At 45.2% G+C, this 22,318-nt stretch overlaps 1 protein-coding gene across 4 annotated transcripts in view; it reads left to right on the top strand.

The window, feature by feature from the left end:
• The first annotated feature begins 3,130 nt into the window (after positions 1-3,130).
• Positions 3,131-22,318, top strand: part of Slc4a4 (solute carrier family 4 (sodium bicarbonate cotransporter), member 4) — a 300,806-nt gene continuing 281,618 nt past the window's right edge. Inside the window, exons 1-2 of one of the 4 annotated variants that reach the window (XM_013518567.1) lie at positions 3,131-3,196; positions 18,732-18,805. In XM_013518567.1, the coding sequence (XP_013374021.1) occupies positions 18,733-18,805 (73 nt within the window). In that variant the 5' untranslated portion in view covers positions 3,131-3,196; position 18,732. Of the gene's footprint in view, positions 3,197-15,105; positions 15,125-18,377; positions 18,397-18,731; positions 18,806-22,318 lie in introns of those variants that run through there. The other 3 variants (XM_005392773.2, XM_005392771.2, XM_005392772.2) reach the window with 3 other exon arrangements.

Here is a 22,318-nt window from a genome sequence, read left to right as displayed (position 1 = left end):
TTTGGTTTGAAGTTGTTTAGCTTTTCCCCTAGCATCCTGTGTGCTTAGCTTGCCTTTCTCATTTGATTACATATAGGGTTATTTTTAATGTAGTCACTCTCCTCGTTGAATCCTCAGGAACAGGACTAGGTCTAGGCAGACCTGTGTCTGGCTGGGAGATAGAGCAGCAAGAAGCAGCCCAGTGCTCTGGGGCTGGGCAGCGGCAGGGTAGCGGAGCTTGGAGGAGAGCTTAAAAACACTGGGTCCCCCCTGTTGACCCACCACTGCTGAGGCTCACCAGAAAAGAGAGAAAAGTCAGGAGGTTGCGAGCACCAGAGTCGGGGCCACAGGGCAAAGCCATTTTGGGTTTGGAGAACTATGGAAGGCAAAAATGTGAGGCAGGGGTCTAGATGAGCAAGATGGTGCATGTCCACTCCAGGATGGCAGTGACATCGCCCGGGTGGGTGCAGACTTGTGCACATGCATGCCTTTGTTCATGGGAGTTTTCTGTGTGCACCAGCAGTCATTCTGTGGCTCCCATAATGCTTCGTGCCTTCTTGTTAGCGGTAAACACAGTGAAAGATGCAGAAGTAAGAAGGAAGTCTCTCTAGTGGGCTGAATGTCTGTGCCTCCATCCCCCTCTTTCACACGTTGAATTCCCAACATGGTGACATTTGGCGTGGGGGCTCCAGGAGGTAATTAGGTTATGAGTGTGGAGCCCTAATGCGTGAGATCAGTGCCTATCAAAGAAGAGACAAGAGAGAGATGACCTTGCTGTTGGTTAAGGGAGGGTGCTGTGAGAGGGGTAAGGCGGCTGGGTCAGGAGCTGAATCCCACCAGCACCTGATGTTGGACTTTCAGAACTGTGAGAAATAGTTATTTGTGTATTATGGTTGATACATTGTGGCAGCATGGGGAGTCTAGAGGTTTGGCTAAGTGACTCAGCAGGGAGCCAGGGTGCTTACTTGTATACTTCCTGAGCCTGTGGAAGAGGAGGGCATGGAGATTATGTGAGTGCTACAGGCCCCCTGGGTGGGGGTAGCCTGTTTACAATGTAAGGGAGGGAAAGAGGCTGCTTGCTGCCATTCCTCCCTTTTGCTCTTGTTGTTTTTGCTGTGTTCTGCCACCATGAACGTTTGCCTTCTGCCATGTGCCACTCTGCCTTGGAGCCAGCCGAGTATGGACTGAAACCTCCACAAACTGTAAGCTAAATAAACCTTTCCTTCCTTCATTTTGGGTGTTGGGCATTTTGTCTCAGCAACGAGAGAAAAGTAACCAAGACACTGTGGTTCAAAAATACCCTGTGTATGGTATTTTGTCACAGCAGCTTGAGCTGCTGACGCTCTCTTCTCTGCTGTCCCCTGAGGCTTTCGCTGGCAGCGTCTCTGTGATTGTTCCTTTGGCACTGCTACTTTTTTTTTTTTTTTTGATGTGGCCTTGGGGCACCCATATGATTTGGGGTTCTTGACTGGAATGTGTGAGTGCTTTTCCTTTGGTTTCAGCTGATCCTGCCCTGGGGGTACAGAAGTGCTCCCAGCTGTGGCCTCTTGCTATGGTGTACACAGCACTGTGCACGGTGCTTCTGAGAGCGTGTTGTCCCATCTGAGATGACGCTGGCCAACAGCTGTCAGGAAGTGATACTCTCATCCGAGGGAGGGCAGTATTGAGGGGGATGCTTGTTAAGGCAACTTCTGGTATGTTGTGGGTTTTCTAGGCTGTTAGAATTTCCTAATCAAGAAAGTTGGTGAAATAATAGATTAATTTACTAATATTTCTGAATCTTTTTCAGGTCATAGAATGCTTAGTAAGTTAAGTAATGCTTGTGTGGTGTACCAGGTACACGGTCGAGCCATACTATCGTGGAGGGTACTCTCTGGTGCTCCGGCCATGGCCTAGTGGGTCCTAGGAGTGAGAGGGAGGGGCTTTCAGCCCCCTGTAGCTTCTCCTCACTCTGCCTGGGAGCTGTCGGGGCCACTCTTGACCCAGTAGCAGCCTCACTTGGTGCAAGTTTGCTTCTTCTGGCCTTCCTCATGGGCTTAGATGCTTTTGCCTGGGTTGTCTGATCTCTAACATAAACTCGGAATAATGTCCATCTTCCTATTAGCAGTTAGGCAAATTGCAAAAATAAATAGGCGCTATGGAGTATCTTGAAAGTGATGCCCCGGGCTGTCACCTGCTGCTAGTGTGGAGCTTCAGAAGTCGCTTAGTGTGTCCTGCTCTCCTCTACTCAGTCCTGCTGATTGCACAGGGTAGACTAAAGCATCACTGGGCTTTTTTTTTTTTTGAACTCATTAATTTGCCTTTGCCTGCCTTTTTCATTTACAAAGAACTTTGTATTCTGCTCCTGCCCAAGGTACAGATGGTTATGCTTTCAAAACACCTTATTGTCGTAGCTGCACCCACTTAAACTGATCAGCTCACCAATTTCAGCAGCGTGGACTTGGTGTCCAAGGAGATGGTGGCGTTCATCCATTGGTACTGAGGAGGCTCTTTCCCCTACACCCATCCCGGGTCCCTAAGGAGAGTAGCATTGTCAGGTGAGCCCGGGGCCAGGCCCCTTCACATCCAGTCAGGGAGCACCTGCGCTTAGAGTCAGACAGAGGCAAGGGTGAGTCTCCATCCTCAGGCTCCGTATCCTCAGGCCATTTGCCTAATGGCCCTGGACTGGGTTTCCACCTGTGTAGGGTGGAGCTAGTAATAACAGCAGGGCTTGAGGCTCATTGTGAAGGTCACAGTGAACCACCCAGGGACCAGCCAACAGCAAGGGCACAACGAAGTGTGCGTGTAATTGTCATTATTGATAGTCTCTTGACATTGTGCAGAGTCAGTTGTTTTACTACACAAGAGAAATTGTTTTCATAGTTTTTCATTTCTATTTTAGAAAATCATTAATTCCAGAAGATAAATTCTTTCCAAACATATGTCAGTAAAGATCGTGGAAAGTGTGTTTTCTTCTTTTTTTGCATCCATCTCTCTGTCACTTCTTTTTAATTTTCCTTTTGTTCTGATTTTTAAAATTGGCATGTGGGTCAGTTTCAAGGTTTTAAAAAAAATTTCCTAGCTGTAAACATTGCACAAGAGTCTGCGTTTCCCAGGGTGACCACTTTTTAAAAACACACTCCAGACGTGCTTCCTGTCCTCAGCCCAGTGAGCTCGTCCCCAGTGAGCGCTCTGAGAATTACCCGGCTGAGACGTGTGACCTCTGCTATGGAAAGAGGTGCGTGTGGGTGATTCTGTTCCTTGATTCCCTCGTGTGTGTGCAGCATTTAGAAGAGGGAAGCATCTTTTGCTCCTTGTTGCTGGTTTCCACCTTGGTACTGAAAAGTTTAGCAAGAACCATGGACAGAGTCCCCGGTTATTCTTTCTATCTTGTGCCGAGGAGGCTGTGCGGTGTAAGAGGCCTAGAGTCAGAGGTGGGCTCCGTACCCTCACTGCTAGCTGTTAGCAACGCAGCCTTTGGGAACTTGTTCTTGTCTGGGATGGTGAGAGGACTCTTCTGCCCGGTGATGCCAGCTACGCGTGCTCTCTGCAGCTCTTCGCCAGATGCCTACAATTTCAGGGTGCTTTTTGTGTATTATCTCATAGTTGTCCCATCGTTGAATGGTGTAGGTATTACTAAGCCCATTTTTGAGATGAAAAAAGGAGATGTAGGGACTTCATTTGAATTACATTCATTGTATAAACATTCTTAACTAATTCTGTCAAAAGGAATTGTTTTTGTGGGACAAAGTTGGAAAACTCAGACTTGGACAAGAAATACTGCCGCTTTAGATTTGTTCCAACCTCAGGATTTGTTTTGTTTTTTAAAAAAATAGTTTAATCCTTAAATGAGACTGAACAAGAAGATGATTCTACTAAGGAAGGAGATGTCAGCCCCAGTGACAAAACAGGGCAATGCAGATCAGTAGTGTAATGAAAGAGTGCTTTGGCTGGTACAGCTCAGTGAGTAGTTTGTATCCTAGGTGCTTATTATACCTTTGTCTTTCTAAGATAACTGTATAAACAAACTTGATTCTGTGACTGTAACTTACACGAGCTGATCACTTCTGTTTGGTGTGTGCTTCGCGGCTGTTCCTGGTGACTGTGTGTTGCTGCCTGAGCGCCTGGGCAGGAGGCTGGAATGTGGCAGTCAGACTGGCGCTGGTTTTGGCTTCCTTCTTTTCCAGCTTGGCCGCTTCGAGGAAGCTGGGGGAATGTGAAAGTTAAAACAAATGGAGATGGGAGGGAAATTAATCTTAACTGCTTTGAAGATGTTCTTAGCAATGGGACTTTTCTTATGGTATTGACATGAAGAAACAGTTTTTCTTTTGTCACTGTGTAGTGGCTTGTGAAATGGATTCAAGTTGGTAGCAGTTCACAGGCAAGTCTCAGAGCCCTAGAAGGGGGACTTTATGCCACTGAGCAGATCAACAGCTGTGTGATGTTTTGCTTTGGTCTTTGTCAGTGTTTATCTGGATAATTGCTTTTGAAGATAAAGAGGAAAGCAAATGTAAAGAGTTGCTTTAGACAGTATGTATATGTAGTTGCTTTTTAGAATAGGTTTGCTTCAACCAATTATGGTTGATGTTATTTATGATTATCTGTTAGCGATAATACTGGTATGTATTTTTAATTCCAGTATATATTGAATTTCAGAGATATACTGGTATATATTCTTAATTTCAATTTATTTGGTAACCTTTTAACCAACTGTGTGCTGGCTCCAACTTGTTTTTGCAATTACTGATTATTAATTAATTGTTTGACACTCAAAATGTATTTCCGTACAGAAAGTAATATTACAATGGTGCTCAGGGTTCCAGTTTTGTTCAAGCCCAGACAAGTCCATTTCACCCACAGGTGCACCCGAAACGGCACTCCTACACTGCCATTGGTTGGATACCATCAGGTAGTGATCAGTATGGGCTCATCACTTAGCTATGCGACCTGGACAGCTTGTTTACATCCTTAAGCCTCAGTTCTACCACTTGTAAACTGGGGATAATAATAACTCTGCTTCATGCACTGAGAGTGAGCTCTAAGTCATATAAAGCGATTGTATTAGCTTTTATTATTACTGCGATAATTTGGTTGTATTTGCAGTAAACAGACTTCTGTGAGTTGACCTCGGAGTCCAGCCAATAAATGTAATAGTATTTCTTGGGAAAAGCAGGAGTCCTGTGTTTGGTAAGAAGAGAGTACTGTGTTGCCAAGAACGTCCCTTGCCCTCTTGTCCAGAGAGATGGTGGATTTGCTTGTAGGTTCTGCTTCACGCAGGCTGTGCTGCTGTTGCCTGTCAGGACCCTTTCATTCTGTGAGTCTGTCTGTCTGCTGAGGAGTGGAGGACGTCTGTGGTGAGTTCAGCGTGGCGCTGCACACTGCCTTGCCTCCAGTTTAGTGGCCTGCCCGGGCCCATTTGTGCCTCAGTGTGTGCTGCTGGACATGTTGTGAATTCTCTGTATCATCTGAATTTATAATTTTATACAAATGAGGGGAAAAATAAAATTGGTGATGTTCATGCTAGGAAACATACATTTCCCAAACTTCATTTTGTTTTGACTAAGATGGGAAGCATTAGATGTACCAGAGCCAATCACATATTCATTGGATGGAAGCCTGAGTATTAAGGTATAAAGGAAAAGGAAAAAGCAAGGATGCTGAAATGGTCAAGGTACATTTTTATTTGGTATGCCTGAAATGAGAGATACTGGGTGAGAGATACGGCGTGGGTTTTACAGTTTTTAATTCCTTGGGAACACATCATTTTTATAACCCTAAGTGCATTTGTTATGATTTGTATTCATACATGTTTTCTGGGATGCGTTGGGCATAAAAGAAGAGTGAGGCTTATCCGAGGATAGTTTTAAATTAAAAAAATTTATTTTGGGAAATTTCAAAGCCGAGCCAGACAGATACTACTACTTTGAGCCTCTGTGTGCCCTCCCCAGCTTCAACAGTTCATTGCCTGGCTTCAGCATGTTGCCCGTCTCATTTCTTATTCCTCTCCTCCCACAGGGAGAGGGTTTTTCGGTTGTTGTTGCTGGAGTATTTTAAAGAAAATCTTAGATCATAGCACTTTACCAATTAATACATTAGTGAATATTTCTAAGAAAGGCATTTAGAAAAACTGTGCCTTTGTTATACCTAATAAACTTCATAGTAATCTCTTAGTAGCATCTAATACCTGTGTAAGGGTGTCCCTTCTCCAGTTTTTTAAAAACAGCTGATTTGTTCAAATCAGGACCTCAGCCTACACGCTGCATTTGGTGGTTGTCTTGTAGGTGTCCTTCTGTTTGCCAGTGTTGGAGGGTATTGGGGCTGGGGAGGAGGATTCTTCCTTAGTGTAACTTTCTCCTTATGTACAGGCAATACCCCAGAGCCAGATAAACATAGATTCCATTCTTACGCAAGAGATAACATGCCGAGGGCACTTTCCTCCAAAATGAAGTTAGCTGTAACTATGGAATCTGCAATTTTCGTATCTTTCTGCTCTCTTAAAATTAGTCCAGAAAACTCAACAGTTAAAAACACCTCTAAATGTTTTCCTTTGTTATTTAAAGTGTAGATTTGAATCATGGGTGGCAAAAATTCATTGTGTCAATTCTGTGCAAGTCCTGTGGTATCTACATTTTAACCATCAGCGTGGGTGATGTCACACGGTAAACACTGCTGTGGCTGGGACGAGTTTGGACAGGTGAGGAGTCAGGGGTCCAGTTCCTGAGCCATGAGCTTCAGGGATGGTTCGGCAGAAGTTTGTAAAGATGAGTCAATGAGTGGGTACCCAGAACATTGCTCAGCATCTTCACTCCCGAGTTGAGGGGAAAGGCGCTGAATGAGAGGGGTGATGTGTCCCCAGGTATGTCAGTCTGTGCTTGGGTCACACGTGCAAGAGAGGCCCAGGCTCTGGCATGGCACTCACCAGGCGGACCCAGCATGGCCTGCTGGGATCTTCATGCGCACCAGCTATGGCCCTGGATGGCCTTCTGAGTTGGCCCAAGAAGCACTGCGATGGAAATGTTTATGTCACTGCACAGAAGACTGTGAGCTTGTGGGACCATCACTCTGCTGCCTAGAAGCACGCACTGCCTTCTCATCCTTCAGAGCACTGCCAAAGCTCCCACCCGAATACCCGGCCCAGCACCTCCACCTTTCCCTCCTGGCCTTGCCTCCTTCTCCTCACTCACTCTGCTCTAGGTCTGGGTTCCTTGATGTTTCAAAAGTCTGCCTTTGCACTCACTTCCTGGGCTAGCGTCCTCCAGCTTTGCTCATGTGTGCAGTGAGGCCCAAATGACCCACGACCTGCGCGAAACACTACCATTTTATGGCTGCTTCGACACCTTAACGCTGTTCCTTGCTTTCTTCATAACGCCATAATCTATTACTATGTTGTGCAGTTGACTGTTAAGTTTTGTGTATTATTTTCTACCCTGGGTTTATCTGTAGTGCCTAGAATAATGCCTAGTCATAGGAGATAATCAGTTGAAGGAATGAATGGATGAGTCAGACACTGGAGGATTTGATCACAGTGTACCTGAGATTTCTGGGGGAAAATGAAGGATAACTGTGAACAGCAGCGGGGAAAGGGACATTTGAGCAAGGAGACAGAGACTAGAGAAGTGTTTTCAATGCTCATGGAATAGTGAACTGTGTATGTGGAGTTCCTGGGGTAAGAGTTGCTTTTCTGCATCAGCAGTGCAGCCCAGTGGTAAGGGACGACTCTACTGGCTTTGGAGCCAGGGGGTCCTGGTGGGCCTGACCGTTGTGCTCTCTGCTGTTTACAGGTAGCTGTGCAGGGCCACACCACTAGTATTGTGGCCTCTATGGAGGCCTGGCTTCCAGAGGTGCCATGTGGTGGACTGAGGGTCCACCCAGGCTGAGCTGGCGAGGCCCATGCCCTGCGTTGCGGCTCATCGTGCTTGCCTTGAGAACTTAGGAACGTGCGAAGTGGTGCATACCTGTGCATTGTGTCTGAAACTGCAGGCTGTGGTGTGTCTGGGAACCCCAGCATCTGCAAAACAAGCTTGGCTCAGGCTGTGTCATGTGTGGTCTTCTCCTCTTGGGGTTTGCACCTTTCTGGGGGGTGTGTCGTGTGCTGCTGAAGAGCAGGCACAGGGGAGCTCAGCTCTCGTGGCTGAGATCGAGAGACTTCGGAGATTCTGAGTGGCCCTGAGGGATCGGTCAGCTCGGGTGACGCCTGTGCTGATGGAATGCAGTAGGCGCACACAGCTCAGGGGCCCTTGAGGCACCTGGTGGCCTGGCTAAGTGTGCAAGCTCCCAACCAGCTTTCACCTCCACATCCAGCACTTTGGACGTCATCTTCTGTATAAAAAGAATCCCCGATTGATCTCTCAAAGGATACCGCACCAAGCTGTGTTTCCAAGTGGGTGTATTACAGGGGAGCGAGTTCAGAGCCTGGGAGACCAGTTGAGGCCCAAGCTGAGCAGGAAGTGGGAAGTCAGCACCTTCCCTTCCGGGCTTCACAGGTGGCAGTGCTCTTGACTGACAGCTGCTGTGTAGGTGGGTCGGCACCAAGGGTCTTCTCCCGTCCTGTCCTGTTTGGTCCCTTGGGGGCTGGGCTCTCTTCTTGCCTTTGCTTTGCTCTTTTACACTGCTGCCGATGGGGCATTAGTAGCAGGTGGGGCACAGTAGCAGGTGCTGGGAGCGAAGAACCCACTGCCTGCTTCCTCTGGAGCAGTCTCTGCCATTTTACACAGCCCGACCCTTCTTTGAGGGTCCTTCTGGTTTTCACACCAAAGCCCCGAAAGAGGGATAACTAAAAGGTAGGAGAGTCTGGAAAGGCAGCTCTTTTGACTGCTTTTGAGAAAACTTTCGCAGGGCGTGGTGCCTGACTTTCGGTATGGGGATGAGACTGCGTGCTCTGTGTGCATTTCTGCTTGGAGGCCCACAAAAGAGGAAGTGATGTGCAGCTCCGAAACAGGCTGCAGGGGGGTCCTGGAGGGTCCCAGCTGCCCGTTGGCGAGTTCCCCATCCTCTGTCCCCTCCCTGAGGCTGTAACTGCCGTCCCTGTCTTCACCCTCCTGCCCGGACTTTGTGCTTTTCCTGTCCTTTGCCCTTGAGCCTACTCCAGCCTCAGAGTTCAGCCCACAGGCTGAGGCAGGGTGTGGCAAACCTAGCTGTGGCATGGACCAGGTGTGGTGGGGGGAGGAGTCAGACCCTGCAGTGTGATGGGCAGTTCACCTGGCCAAAACACCCATGTGTTTTCTCATGCAGTGGGATTCATAACCTATGGTGCTCTCTGGGCCTTATAAACTTTAGATGTAGATTTAACAAAAAATAATTGGGTTTATGTATTAATTAATGCCCTAAACCACCTTCTGAAGTGTTTCAGGCCCAATTAAGACACTAAAATGAGAAGTTAACTTTCCCAGGGGTACACAGTTACTAAAGGGACTATCTGGGATTTGCACTCAGTTTTGTCTGATTCTGTGTGTATATTGATGTACCAGCTTCTGAACCTGACCACTATGTAAAGTGCTGTTCCAAGGAAAAATTAAAATATGAATTTACAGATTCATATGCATACTTGAAGAATGATGCAAAGAGATTACTGGTAGAAAAAAAATCCAATTTTATCAAGGTTAATCAAAAAACCCACTTTCCTGAAGGTTAATTAACATTTTGCAAGACTGTACTATAACTAAGGTAAGTCTTGTATACTTTCATTACCTGTTTAGTCATGTGTTCACCTCCACAGAGAAGATACTAAGCAAAGCCAACACTATAAGGGTCCTCTGTGTTGTCATTTTATAACTAACCAGTAAACTGTTCTTCATTTCTGAATTTTGTCATTTCTAAAATGTTATATAAGTGGAATTATATGGTAGGCAACCCTTTGCATTGACATTTTTCCTTAGTGTAATCATTCACCTGTGTGTATCAATACTTCATTCCATTTTATTGCTATATAGTATTTCATGGTATGGTTGTACCATAGTTTGTTTCACCACTCACCAGTTGAAAAACATGTGGACCAATTCTAATTATTGGTTCTTATAAGTAAAGCTGCTGTGAACACTATTGTACAGGTTTTTGTGTGAGCATTGTAATGGTTAAACTTGATTTTGTCAGTTTGATTCAACTAGAACTGCCCAAGGGATAGACGAAACACACTTCTGGGTGTGTCTATGTTGGTCATGAAGGTGTGATTTTTGAAGTGTATCTGGTCCCTTTCCACTTCCTGTCTGCTGCTGCTCTCTTTCGCTGCTTCCTGGCGGCTGTGAACTAGGCAGCTTTGTCCTGCTGAACCTTTCTGCCATGATGTTCCTAGCTTGGCCCTGGTTGACCATGTCATGAATCCACTGAAACCATGAGCTGAGTTAAGAATCTCCTCTTTTAAGTTGTGGACATCAGGTATTATGTCTCAGCAATAGGACAGCTGACTATGTAGAAAATTGGTACTGAGGAAGTGGGGTTATTGCTATGAGTGTACCTGACCATGTGGTTCAGAAATCTTTGGAACTGGTGGGTGGGAAGAGTTTGGAGATGCAGGCTAGAGAATTCCTAGAATGTTTCCTAGAATGCTACAAGAAGAGTCTGGTGGGTGATTCTGGTTGGAACGCAGAAGATCTGAATGCTGACAGCAATGCAGACAATGAAGATGAGGCTCAGGAGGTTTCAGATGGGAAAGAAGATTTCAGTGGCAACTGGAGTAGCAGAAATGTGTTACACTCCGGCAAAAAGTTTATCTACATTTTGCTCATGGCCTGAGATTGCAGGGGATGAAAATTAAGGGTGATAGACTAATTGCTGTAGTGGAGGAAATTCAAAGACAGCCCAACATTCAGGCTGTGGTATAGGTACTGCTAGCTTCTTTTAGTCACATTTATAGTAAGAATTTGGGGCAAAAAGAAGAGTAGGAAAATTTGAAAATTTAAATATTCTTCCAGAAGGAACAATGTGTAAAGTTAGGGTCAAATAGGGTGGTTGGTGAAAAGATCAGCACCATTAAAGCTAAGTACTTTCTACAGGGATAAGAAGGAAAATACCTTGAGGGCATCTCAGAAACCAGGAAGACCCCATCCATCCCAGGCTTGAGGGTGCAAAGTGTCAACTTTTGATTTGAGAAGACTCTCTAGGCCTTCTGCTCAAGAAGGATCTCCTAGGGAATGGGTTTCTCAGAATTTATTCTACTGTTTTCAGCCATCCAAGCACTCAAAGTTCACTATAGCCATGGTCCAAGGTGGCCTGACTACTGCTTCTGTTGATAGCAAGCTGGGACACTATCCACCTGATGCTGGTTTTACTGGCATGCAGAATGTATGCGTTTTGGGGTCAGAGAGGCTTCCCACCCAGATTTCAAAGGAAGACCTGGGAGGCCAGGGAAGGAGTGCCTGAGAGAGCAGTGCATAAAGTTGTGGAGTTAAAGCCAAAGATGCAGTGGAGACCCCTGGAAGTCAGAGATGTGAGGAATGTGGAACATGTACCCGGGATAGGTGAAGCCTGTGAGTGTAACCAGCCTGAGAGAGGTCATATGGGATGAAACCAGGAAAGCCATAGGGGTGGGGCTACCCAAGCCCTTTGGTACTCACATTTGCCACCATATGCCCCAGATGCTAGACGTGGAGCTACAGGACTTAATGTTTGCCCTGCTGGGTTTTGCTTTTCTTTTGGCCCAATTCTTTTCTATTCCCTGCTGTCCTTTTTTTGGAATGGGAATGCTTACTCTGTGCCATTGTACCTTGGAATTTTGTAACTTGCTTTTTATTTTTACAGAAGTTCACAGTTAAGAGTTTACTCTGAGTCTCAGAAGAGACTTTGACTTGAGATTTTGAAAAAATGCTGCAACTATTAAGACTTTGGGGGAAGCAATTATTGTGTTTTTAGCTGTATGCAAGATAGTGTAATCTGTTAGATGGAATTATGACCTTGTGTTTGAAGATTAGATATGGTTTAAGAAGCTGTGTTTGGATGTCAGGGAGAGAAGGGGTGGCATGTGATGGTTAAGGTGGTGGTGCCAACTTGATTGGCTTGGGCTCTGCCCCAGGGATTGGTGCAGCATCCTTCTGGTGTATCTGGGAGGGCTGTGGAGGAGACTTTGGGTACTGTATATGACATTTCCCCTTGTGCTATTCCCTTGCTCTGCTCCTGGCCACCATGAAGTAAGCAGCTTTGCTCCTTCACCCCCTTCTGCCAGGATATCTCTACCTTGGAGCCAGCTGACCATGTATGGTATCCCCTGAAACTATGAGTTGAATTAAGCCTTTTTCTCTTTCAGTTGTGGGTGTTGAGTATTATGTCCTGGCAACAGGAAGGCTGACTAATACAGTAAGTTTTCATTTCTCTGGGATAAATAGCCAAGAGTATAAAATAAATGAACTTTTGATACAGTGCATAAATCCAGGATTGCAATTCATATGGTCCTGTTCTGCATTGCATTTTCACCTTTTATTGGGTCTGTGGTCCAATTTCATGTGGGGCCATTTCCCCCTGGCCCTGGGCCTGTGTAAATTGCCAAGCTGATTAGGGAGCTCTTGGACTCTGGGTAGGGATTTGCTTCACTTTGTTGCTGGCTGATCTCTGGTCTTAGCCATGCTTGCCTCTGCTCTTAGCCATGCTTGTCAGTTTTGCTGCCCCAGTGTCTCTTTCCCAACCTGTGTGTCCAGATCTTGGCCATCTGCACAGTTTGCTCCCTAACTTCCTGTGGGGATGCAGGCCTTCACGTGGCTGGCCCGTGGGAACTGCAGAAGGGAATCCTAGCAGCTTTTCCTGTAGTGAACCCATGTTGCCAAAAGGTGGCAGTGTGCTTTGCAGCCTCGGAGGTGGTGCCCCCGTTGCCTATAACTTGGACAGTTGTGTCTTTCTCTTTATGTGCATGTTGGGAACACGGACAGCAGGTTTTACAAAGCAACAAAAGCAATAAAATGATGTGGGGTTAAAAAGTTAAGAAAAGATTATATTTGCAAGGGCTTTCTAATGACAAGTTTCCCACCTTTTAGAAGTGATTTGAATAGGGAGCAGAACCCACAAATGTGTGTATGAGGGTGTAATTTTAGACATCAGTACTGGTCGTTGCATTCTGTGCAACTCCTGAAAGATGTCTATGAGATGCTGATTACGTTTTCCTTTTGTCCGCACCACAGTCAGTCTAATTGCAGCAACAGCCTTATCTTGAGCTCTGAGACTTGAGATTAACACCCCAGTCCGCCAGTGAAGGCCACTACACACACTGTAAATATAGTTTTCATGGCAGCAATGGCTGGTATTATGAAGGTCTTAACTTCTCAATATTTGTCTACTCCCTGCATGTTTCTGGGTGTGTAAAGAACTGTTTGAACAGATTTCCTTGCTGTGCACAGAAAAGCTGCTGTAAAGTGAGATATTATGGCATCCACTGGATGTCATAAACAGGCAAGCCAGTGTGGACAGAGCGGGATGAGCTTAAATGCAAGGCTGAGTACTGAACTTCAGGCCATATACATAGAAAGAACTGGTGATGTCAGGCTTGGGTATAGATGTGTTAGACACTGGTGTGATTTCCTCACGAGGATGCTGTCTCTGCCTTTTTGAAGGGAGACGTAAAGCCCTCTATTAATCCGATCCACATGCAGCCTTGTTCAGGACAGTGGGTTGGCTTTGGGCTGGTTCCTTGCGATCTGGCAGACTTTTGTGTGCTGCGCAGAGAGATGAGGGTGGGGAGTCTGCCCCAAGTCCTGGACTCACTACTGCAGTCACTGTGATTCTGCAGCTCACAGCATCGCTGCTGTCCTGAAGTAATAGGGAGACAAGTGACTGCCTTAAGCAGCAGCTGTTTTGCCAGTGCATCCTTTGGCAAAAGGCTTGGAGTAGGAGAGAAGTGAGCGGTATAAAGTTCTAGCCCTGAAACCAGATGCTGTCACCATAGAGACAAGTGCTAGGAGGCAGAACAGGAGAGGGACGAGGGAGGAGGAGGGCAAGTGAGGCGACTGAGGACTAGCACAGTCCAAGACCTTCAACCTTTCGAGTGCAGTGACAGCAGCCTTGCGTTCCTGAAGCCCGTGTGCTGGCGGCCAGCCACTTGCTGAGTGGCAGCTGCTGGCACTGCGCAGACTGGCTGGTGAGCACGTTGGCATTGGCGCGGGCTCTGGGGTGGGGACTCGGAGGGCTGCAGCGGCCATGGGCACTCAAAGCCCAGCCCACAAATGTTTCTCATGCCAGGCTTAAGTCACCCTTGCAAGCCTACTCCGTGATTAGGACCGGCTGGTGTGAGCCTGTCCGTCTGGCAGCAGTTTTGACCTGTGTTACAATTAAATCATTTTGGTGTCCCAGAACAATGGGGAGGAAGAAAAACCCTTCTGTGGCGGGACTGCTATAGAAGGAGTGTGACTCCTACCCCCAGGCCTTGCTGAAGGAAGGCAGGATTGGCCCCAAGTGGATTTTGCACTGACTGGTATGACCCTTATCCCCGTGATGCTGGTGAGAAGCTTCCAAATCTGTTCTGAACTTTGCCTCATGCTGGTGTTGTGAGCAACTGTGGGAGCCATTTAGAAGCAGGCTTCTTCCCTCCTTTGTTTTCAGCAAATGCAGGAGGTGTGAAAGGACTGTTTTAAGAATGGATTTGCGGGCCTTGATAGAGACCAGATGAGTTCATTTTTTCCTACTGATTGCTAGAGAAAAAGCAGGTTGGGTCAGGTGGTCATTTTATTTTTATTTTTTATTTTTTTGGTTTTTCTCTGGTACCGGGAACCGAACTCACGACCTTGTGCTTGCCAGGCAGGCGCTTTGCCACTGAGCTAAATCCCCAGCCACAGGGTGATCATTTTAAAAGATAGATCTGTCTTGCTACTAATAGCTAGCTCTTGCTGGGAGGATTGGGGGTGAAGGGACCCAAACGCAAATAAATGACATTTGTGATGTAAAGATGGAGAATTTCTGCAGTCTGTGTAGAATCCCAGGTACCTCAGAGTGTCCTTGCTCTCCAGAGGGGTGGGTGCTGCTGTAGGGAGCAGATTTCCTATTTCCAGTCTGTCTCCCTCACCTCTTTTCCCTTCCTGTAGAAGAGAAGCAGCTTTCAGGCACTTAGCATCAAAAGAAGCACATTTCTGTTACTTGTGTGCAGTGTGGGAGGGATGTAAGCTGTCAGGGACCACGAGTGCACCGTTAGTGGTGTCACTCTCTGGCTGGCAGGAGCAAAGTGACAGCGGATCAGGGGCTGAGGAGGGCTCACGTGGTAAGGTTTCTACCTTCCAGCCAGTTGTTAAAGGTTTTTCTTCTTTTACTTCCTTTTTGGTTGTTGTGTACCGATTTGAAAAGGGATACTGAAGACATTAAGGCTAAATGTTTTACCTAGGAAATATGTAAAAGGGTGACAAAAGGCTTTAGGACCAGCTTGATTAATAGTGGGGTACAGAATAATATTCTTTATGAAATTGTGCTGGGTTCAGTATGCCAGCCAAACCAGGAAGGTTGTTCTGAGAAGAAATGTGAGCTAACCTGCTCTGCGTTCCAAAGGGGAGGCGATACAGTTAATGTGTGTACAGCAGTACAGGGCTCCAGCGTTTTGGTGGTTTATGAGGTCTTTTAAGAAAATTTCTCCACTAAGCTGTCATCCGTTATCCATGTCTGCAGGGTAGCTGGTGGGTTCATACACTTGGACCGTCTCTCCTCGATTTCTGGGGAAACTCTGGGAGAAAACAGGTGCAGTTGTGCCAGGGCCCTCCGCTGTGTCCTCTGTCACTATATCTGTGGTGTTTGAACGTACTTGGGCAAGTAGGTGCTCCGTAAATTCTGAGTGAATGAATGGAGGAGGGCGGGAAAGAGATGGGGAAACTGCACAATCCTCTCTTGATGTCTCCCAGTGATATGGGGCTTAATATGGTTCAAATGCTTTGGTCTTGGTCACCAGTGTCCTCCGTATCGCCAAATCCAAGTTTTACTTCTCTGTGTTCATCTGTCTCAACCTCTCAGTAACAGTACACTCTCCTCTTTTGTGACTTCCTTGACATAACTCTTGCTTCACTTCCCTCTAACATTATTAACATGTCTTTCGGTACTGAGAATTGAACCCAGGGCCATGTATATGATAGGCAAGGACTGAGCTACATCCCTTAACACTTCATTAATGTTTAATTTTTCTACTTGTAAATGTTGGTGTGCTTCAGCAGTTGATCGTGGATCTGCTCCTTCGTGTCTCTATTCCTTTCCTGGATGATCATGAAAAGTAATAGCTTCAGTGCCAGCTTTTTTCATTGGTTTCCCAAATTTGCTTCCCAGTCCTGAGGTCTTGAGCCTTAGACACAGGCAGCTGGTTATACACAGAGCTCTGTGTTTACCTGAGACAGACATCTTAACCTTAGAGACTCCAAAGAAACTGTGATCCCTTCCCAGAACCTCCATCTCCTTGCTGCCCCTTGGGTCCTGCAAAGTTTTCTAGTTTCTTTTGACTCCTAATTATTTATTTTTCACATTGCAGCCAGAGTGATCCTTTAAAGAGGTAAAATAGCTCAAGCCATTCTGCATCTTAGAGCTCTTTGGTGGCTCCCGTGACACCTAAAATTCTGACCCTTATCATGGCTCACCTGGCCCCCATTCCTCCTGCAATCAACTCCAGCAGTTGACCTTGCTTGTCTTGTTTCTGGCACGTGCTAAACTTGTTCGGACCATAGGTCCTTTGCACGTGCTCTTCTCTTGGCTTGGAATGATTTTTTTCCCCAGATTCTTGCATGGCTTGTTCCTTCCTGTCATTTTAAAAAAATCTCTGCTCCAATGTCTCTTCCTCAGAATCTCAGTGTACTCTATGCCAAGTAGCCCCCTGCCTAATTTTACTTTCTGCAAAACTTTTAATGCTATTTGAAATTACCTTGTTCATCTATTTGTTTGCAGTTTTTAGGGAATTTTTTATTGTATTCACGAATGTATTTCCCTCTGTCTGAAGAGTTCCAGGAACACAACAGGCAGTAAATAAATATTTGCTGAACCTAGGGATATGTTGTATCATTTAATCTTCATGGGATCTTGAGGATGACAGAGGTGAGGAAATGATGATTTAAGTCTTTAAGGCACTTTGTGCTCTATTATACTCTGGATGGCCGACTTCACATCTTGCTTTATGTATTTAGTTTGAGTACAGAGAAGAAACAATCCTAGTCTATATCAGGATGAGACATTACATACATGGTCCATGTCCTAAAAGAACAGACCTTGCACGTGTCCAGAGGTTTTGTTCTTAATGGCCTTGTCTACCTGCGGTTGGTCAACGTAAAAAAGAAAGAAAGAAGGAGACATATTTATTAAATAATACAACATCTGCTGGGTCCTGTGCTGAGTACTTTTAGATGTGTGACCAAAATTGAATTAAAATCAGTGCAAGTTTGATATTACAGTGTTGTGTACAGGGGTTGATATTATTAACCTCATTTTATAATGCAAAAACAAAGGTTCAAAAAAGTTAAGTACTTTGCTCCAGATGACAGTGCTAAGTGATAGAATTAGATTTTTTAAACATGGGGCTGACACCAAATTTCTGCCTTTTTATACTCAGCGGGTTGCTTTGCTTTGTGAAATGGATATGCTCCTAAAATAGTACGGAGGAAAGTATGAGTTTAGTGTACATTCACATAGATTATAATAGATATATGAAGCGCAAGAATGAGTTATACACACAATATGGAAAACACGCTTACAGCGTTCAGTGCCCGTGCATATAATTGGATGAATAAAATACAGAATGAACATTTGGTTTTCTGGCAGGGCTCATATACAGTATGACATAGAGCAGCTGTCCCTGGAGAAAGTTCTTTTTTTTCTAGACCGGTACTACACAAGCAGCATTTGAGCAATTCAGGATTTCTCTCTGCTTTCACTATAAATAGAGTTCATGCAGTTCTGTATATAAAAGTTAATGCAATGGGAAGGAGTCACAGAGTATGGAAAGAAACCTTAACTCATTCTATAAACTAGAAACATGTTTGACATCGGGAGGCTATAAAAACACTGTCATTCCTTGGATGGATTTGGAGGTCTTATTTAGCATATGAAATTTCAGAGTAGATCCTATTATGTAAGGAGACAGGAGGACAGCATAATATGATTACAAAATGGAGAACTTTCAGAGACTAGTTAGCAGGGCAGCTATACCTACGGAGAGGCATGGGAGAAGAATGTGGAAAATGAATGAATGAGTGGCATATACGTGCCTATTGCCGAAGCCGGGGTGCAGGATAATCCTCAGATGTCAGGTTTCCGTCTGGCCAACATGTGATCAGAGCTTGCCACTCCACAGAGAATACTGGGCTGTGCTGGTATTAAGAGGCTGGCTGGAGGCTAGGCTCCCACTGTGCACGGGCTCCCTCCCTGCCGCCTTGTGCCTGTGGGTGGGTGTGTATGTGCGTGTGTGAGGGTATACATTTTGTGCAGTGGGTGTTTAAAGAGCTAAGCACTGAGAACTGGATTTCCACAAACGATCATCACGAGCACTCCAGACACACCAAACTTCCTCTCTTGGTATTTTTTTTTGCTTTTTGCTTTCATCCTCTTTTTGCAAACCCCAAAGGGGAGAGCCCCCAGTAGCCAGCCTGCAGGATCGGGATTATTTTCTCTCACCTGTCCATGGGGGTGCCCTCTCAAGGGCAGAACTGAAGCTATGTGGGACCAGCGTATTCTCGAGGACCCGACAAGAGGAGCTGTGTGAAGGAGCAGCAGCCACCCAAGGAAGAGCAACTGCGCGCTGCTAACATGAACAGCACCCTGCAGGTTACCCTGCCCCAGAGCTGGGCTGCTCCAGGCGGCTCGCTCCAGGAGAAGTCTGAGCATTCTTTTTTTCTTTTTTATTACTATAGGATGGAGGATGAAGCTGTCCTGGACAGAGGGGCTTCCTTCCTCAAGCACGTGTGTGATGAAGAAGAAGTAGAAGGTGAGCCTTTTGGGTCGGGAAAGTGATCATTCATATCCCTGTGTCTCTGTAGATAACAGCATTTGTGCATTTTGTGTGTCTTGCATTTTTAAAGTTAAAAACCAAAGCTTGTCTATGGAATTGCTTTAATCCCTACATTTTGCTTCAACACAGAAAGTATTTTAAGAACTTCATTGCACCCTCAGAATCTAAGTCAGTGTGGTCTTAACTGTTTTTTTTTTTTTTTAGTCTTATTTTAAAAGACATGCTTGTTGTAGGTCTGCCTCTGCAACAGAAATAAATATTTTACAAGATACTGTTAACCACTTTCCAATGACTAATTCCAGGAAGCTGCTAGATTTATATAAATGTGCTAGGCAGCACCTTCTAATATTCTTTTTTGTAGCTTGCAGGGGAGAGAAATAGATGTTGCAGAAGGGGATGACACTACTGCTGTGGGAAATGGGTTAAGCTGAGGACGTGAAGAGTGGTAGTCACAGATGGGTCTTAGTGAAGAAAGGATGGACAAGTATTTTTGACTTAAAAAACCCCTCTGGGGCTGCTTTCAGTATGCTCCCAGGACCTGCTAGAGACCAAGAGAGAGATCTGTGTCAGTGTACCATCGGTGTGCAAACCCCAAAGGGGAGAGCCCCCAGTAGCCAGCCTGCAGGATCGGGATTATTTTCTCTCACCTGTCCATGGGGGTGCCCTCTCAAGGGCAGAACTGAAGCTATGTGGGACCAGTGTATTCTCGAGGACCCGACAAGAGGAGCTGTGTTTCCACTTAGCAGTAATGTGGGAGCACCGCTACTTCTGTGATAGGGAGAAGGCAGGGTTTCATTAACATTTATGGAAGTAATTGTGTGAGAGCATCACAGGTATACAAGTTACTACGATAGTTATGAGATTTTCATAAAATAACAAGGGGCATAGGTAGACAGTATTCAAAACTAAGTGGAGCTTGCCATTGGACCATATGATCAGTCTTAAGCATTAAAGGAACCCAAGGAACAATTCACATGGGGAAGATCACTGGGCTTGGGTGTTCTGGAGCGATTCTTTGAGCAGGCAGAACATGGGGCTGGGGGCGGATGATTCTCTTGCACCACCCTGCACAGCCTGAGTGGCGTGGCTGTGCTGTGGTTTCTTTTTCTCGTGCCTGTACAGTGTGCAGGACTGGCATGCTACCCCCACTTCCCACATTTATGCTCTTGAGACTATTAAAATTTGATGCCCAAGTTTCTTAGGAAAAAGGAAACTACAGTATTTTCTTTCATATTGTTTTATGGGTTCCTTGACTTTTTGCAACATGACTGTGGGAAAGTATGAAGTTGGCAAAGGCAAAGAAGTAAAAGTTTTGTCTTAAGAGTCTTGTGGTCCTGATGCTGAATCCCCACTGTAGTGACTGTCTCACTGTCTCACTGCCTAACAGGAGGTAAAATCATTATTGCTGTAGCACTGAGGTGTGAAAAATGATACAGGTGTCAGTAAATATCCTGTAGTTTTAGGACAATGAAAGTGGAGATATCTTGGGAGGGAGATATCCTGTGTGTTTTCCTTAGAGAGTGACGTCCTAGCTGAGTTTACAGGAGAGGGACACCTTGAGTTCCTAGGTCTGTAAGATGAACAGCATGGTACAGTTTCTTTAAAGCTTTGCCTCAAAAGTATATTTCCTCAGTTATTCCCCTTGACTTGCAAGCACAAAATTATAAATTCAATGTAAATGGACAATATAAACAGCATACAAATCTATAGCCAGGTTTCTTTGGAGAGAAATAAAAAGACAACCAAAGATAGTACAAGTGCTTAAATGTGATGGCTTTTTGACAATTAGACCTGCCACATGGATTTTGTATATTTTCCCATGCTTCTAGGGCCCTTTAAAGTTACTGTCTTTCATGTTGATTAGTACCTGAGCTGATTACATTTCTGTCAAGGCATGCTTAGTTGCCTTTTGCTGAATCCTGAGGCCATAGCAGATGATGGTGGCTTAGAGTCATTGTTCAGTGCAGAACTTCCAGTTGTGGAGGCCTCCCACAGTGCACGTCTTGGAACCTCAGTTGGGAATTCTGTTTCTAATTCAGTGCCCTTCCAGTCAGCCCTCCTGATCTTCCCCAGCTTCACTGATGGGAACGAGGACTTACATTTTAGGTGGCCCCAGGGTGAGTGTGAAGTTGAAGTGGATCTAGGCTTATGGCACATCCACCATTCCAGCAGTTCAAAAGGACTTGGTTGTCAAGACTTCTGATGAAGATTCATGCTTTAAGTGGGAATGCTTTTCTCTAAATTATGAGCCTATCTTGTATTGTTAATTGTATGAAGAAGGGGGTCTTTGAAGGCAAACAAAATGTGATCTCTAGTCTGAGGAGTGGAATTTCTTGTACATTTATGGCAGGAGGGAATGTTCCAGTTTAAGGCTCAGATATTTAAAGAATAAGGAGCTAGAACACCTTACATGTATGCTGTCAGTCATGTTTCCTTTATCCGAGCAGTTATTTCTTGTGCTTCTGGAATAAACATAATTAAAATACATCATAGCATCTTGGAAAAAGTGGACTTAAAACTTTCTTTTTTTTTTGGCAGTGATTTGCCCAGATAAGGGTATTCCCGGCAAGTGATTATTAAGGTGACTACGGTCCCGTAGCTCCAGTTACTTTGAAATGTTCATGCTTTAACAGTATACCTCAGGGTCTCCTAATTCCCAGTGAGTAGGCTCAGCTCAGCTTGATGGCCTAAACAGCCAGCTGCTCTTCTCCTAGTTACTTGTACCTCTAGGGTCGGGGACAGGAAAGACTGAGACATCACACATGCCTGTAGTCTTTCCTCTCAGTGGGCAATATGACACTTCTCTACATTCTAAAAACTTGAGAGAAAACCATAAGTTGCCAAATACCCTAAGAATAGAATAAGTCAGAAAAGGAGTCATCTTTTGTTTGGTTAATGAGTTTATCTATGTGGTATAAATTTAAAGACCTAAACCTGTTTTCATATAATTTCCCTCATGTGTTAATCGCTTAGAGATCATTCTCTAAAAAGGGAACTGAGTGGTAGTTTTAATCTTTAAGTAACTTGAAGCTTTTGTGTCTGTTCTTTTCTTCATTACCTTAGGTATGACTTTGTGAAATCAACATTTTGGGCAGGGAACAGTTGCTATCTATCAACTAATTTAAAATTTTCAGCATTTCAGATGTTACTATTTGTTTCTTTTCTGAAAGGCTGAAGTTTCTGCCCAAATGCTTCCACAGATATGGTCCGTAGGTGACAAATTGGCTGTAGACTGACCCAGAAGTGCTGATGGTGGGGAGCAATCATTTGGGCTTCCTTGGTGGGGGTGTGGCGAGGTTTCCTTGGGTGAGCCAAGACTGAGGTAGGAAGCAAGAGTCTCAGGTAGCTTTTCTAAACAGGAGGAAATCCTATGGCTATTTTATGCTAGGAAAAGTCAGCTTGGATTTGGGTCTGTGTGATATAAACAGATTACTTAATAGTCTCATATTTCGCAATAGGGGAAAAGAGCAAACTCCACCTTATCCTTTG

Source organism: Chinchilla lanigera, unplaced genomic scaffold (assembly GCF_000276665.1).
Source record: "Chinchilla lanigera isolate Chin_1 unplaced genomic scaffold, ChiLan1.0 scaffold00046, whole genome shotgun sequence".
Taxonomy (NCBI): domain Eukaryota; kingdom Metazoa; phylum Chordata; class Mammalia; order Rodentia; family Chinchillidae; genus Chinchilla; species Chinchilla lanigera.
Note: the sequence above shows the minus strand (reverse complement) of the source record. Positions and strands in the feature narration are given on the sequence as shown.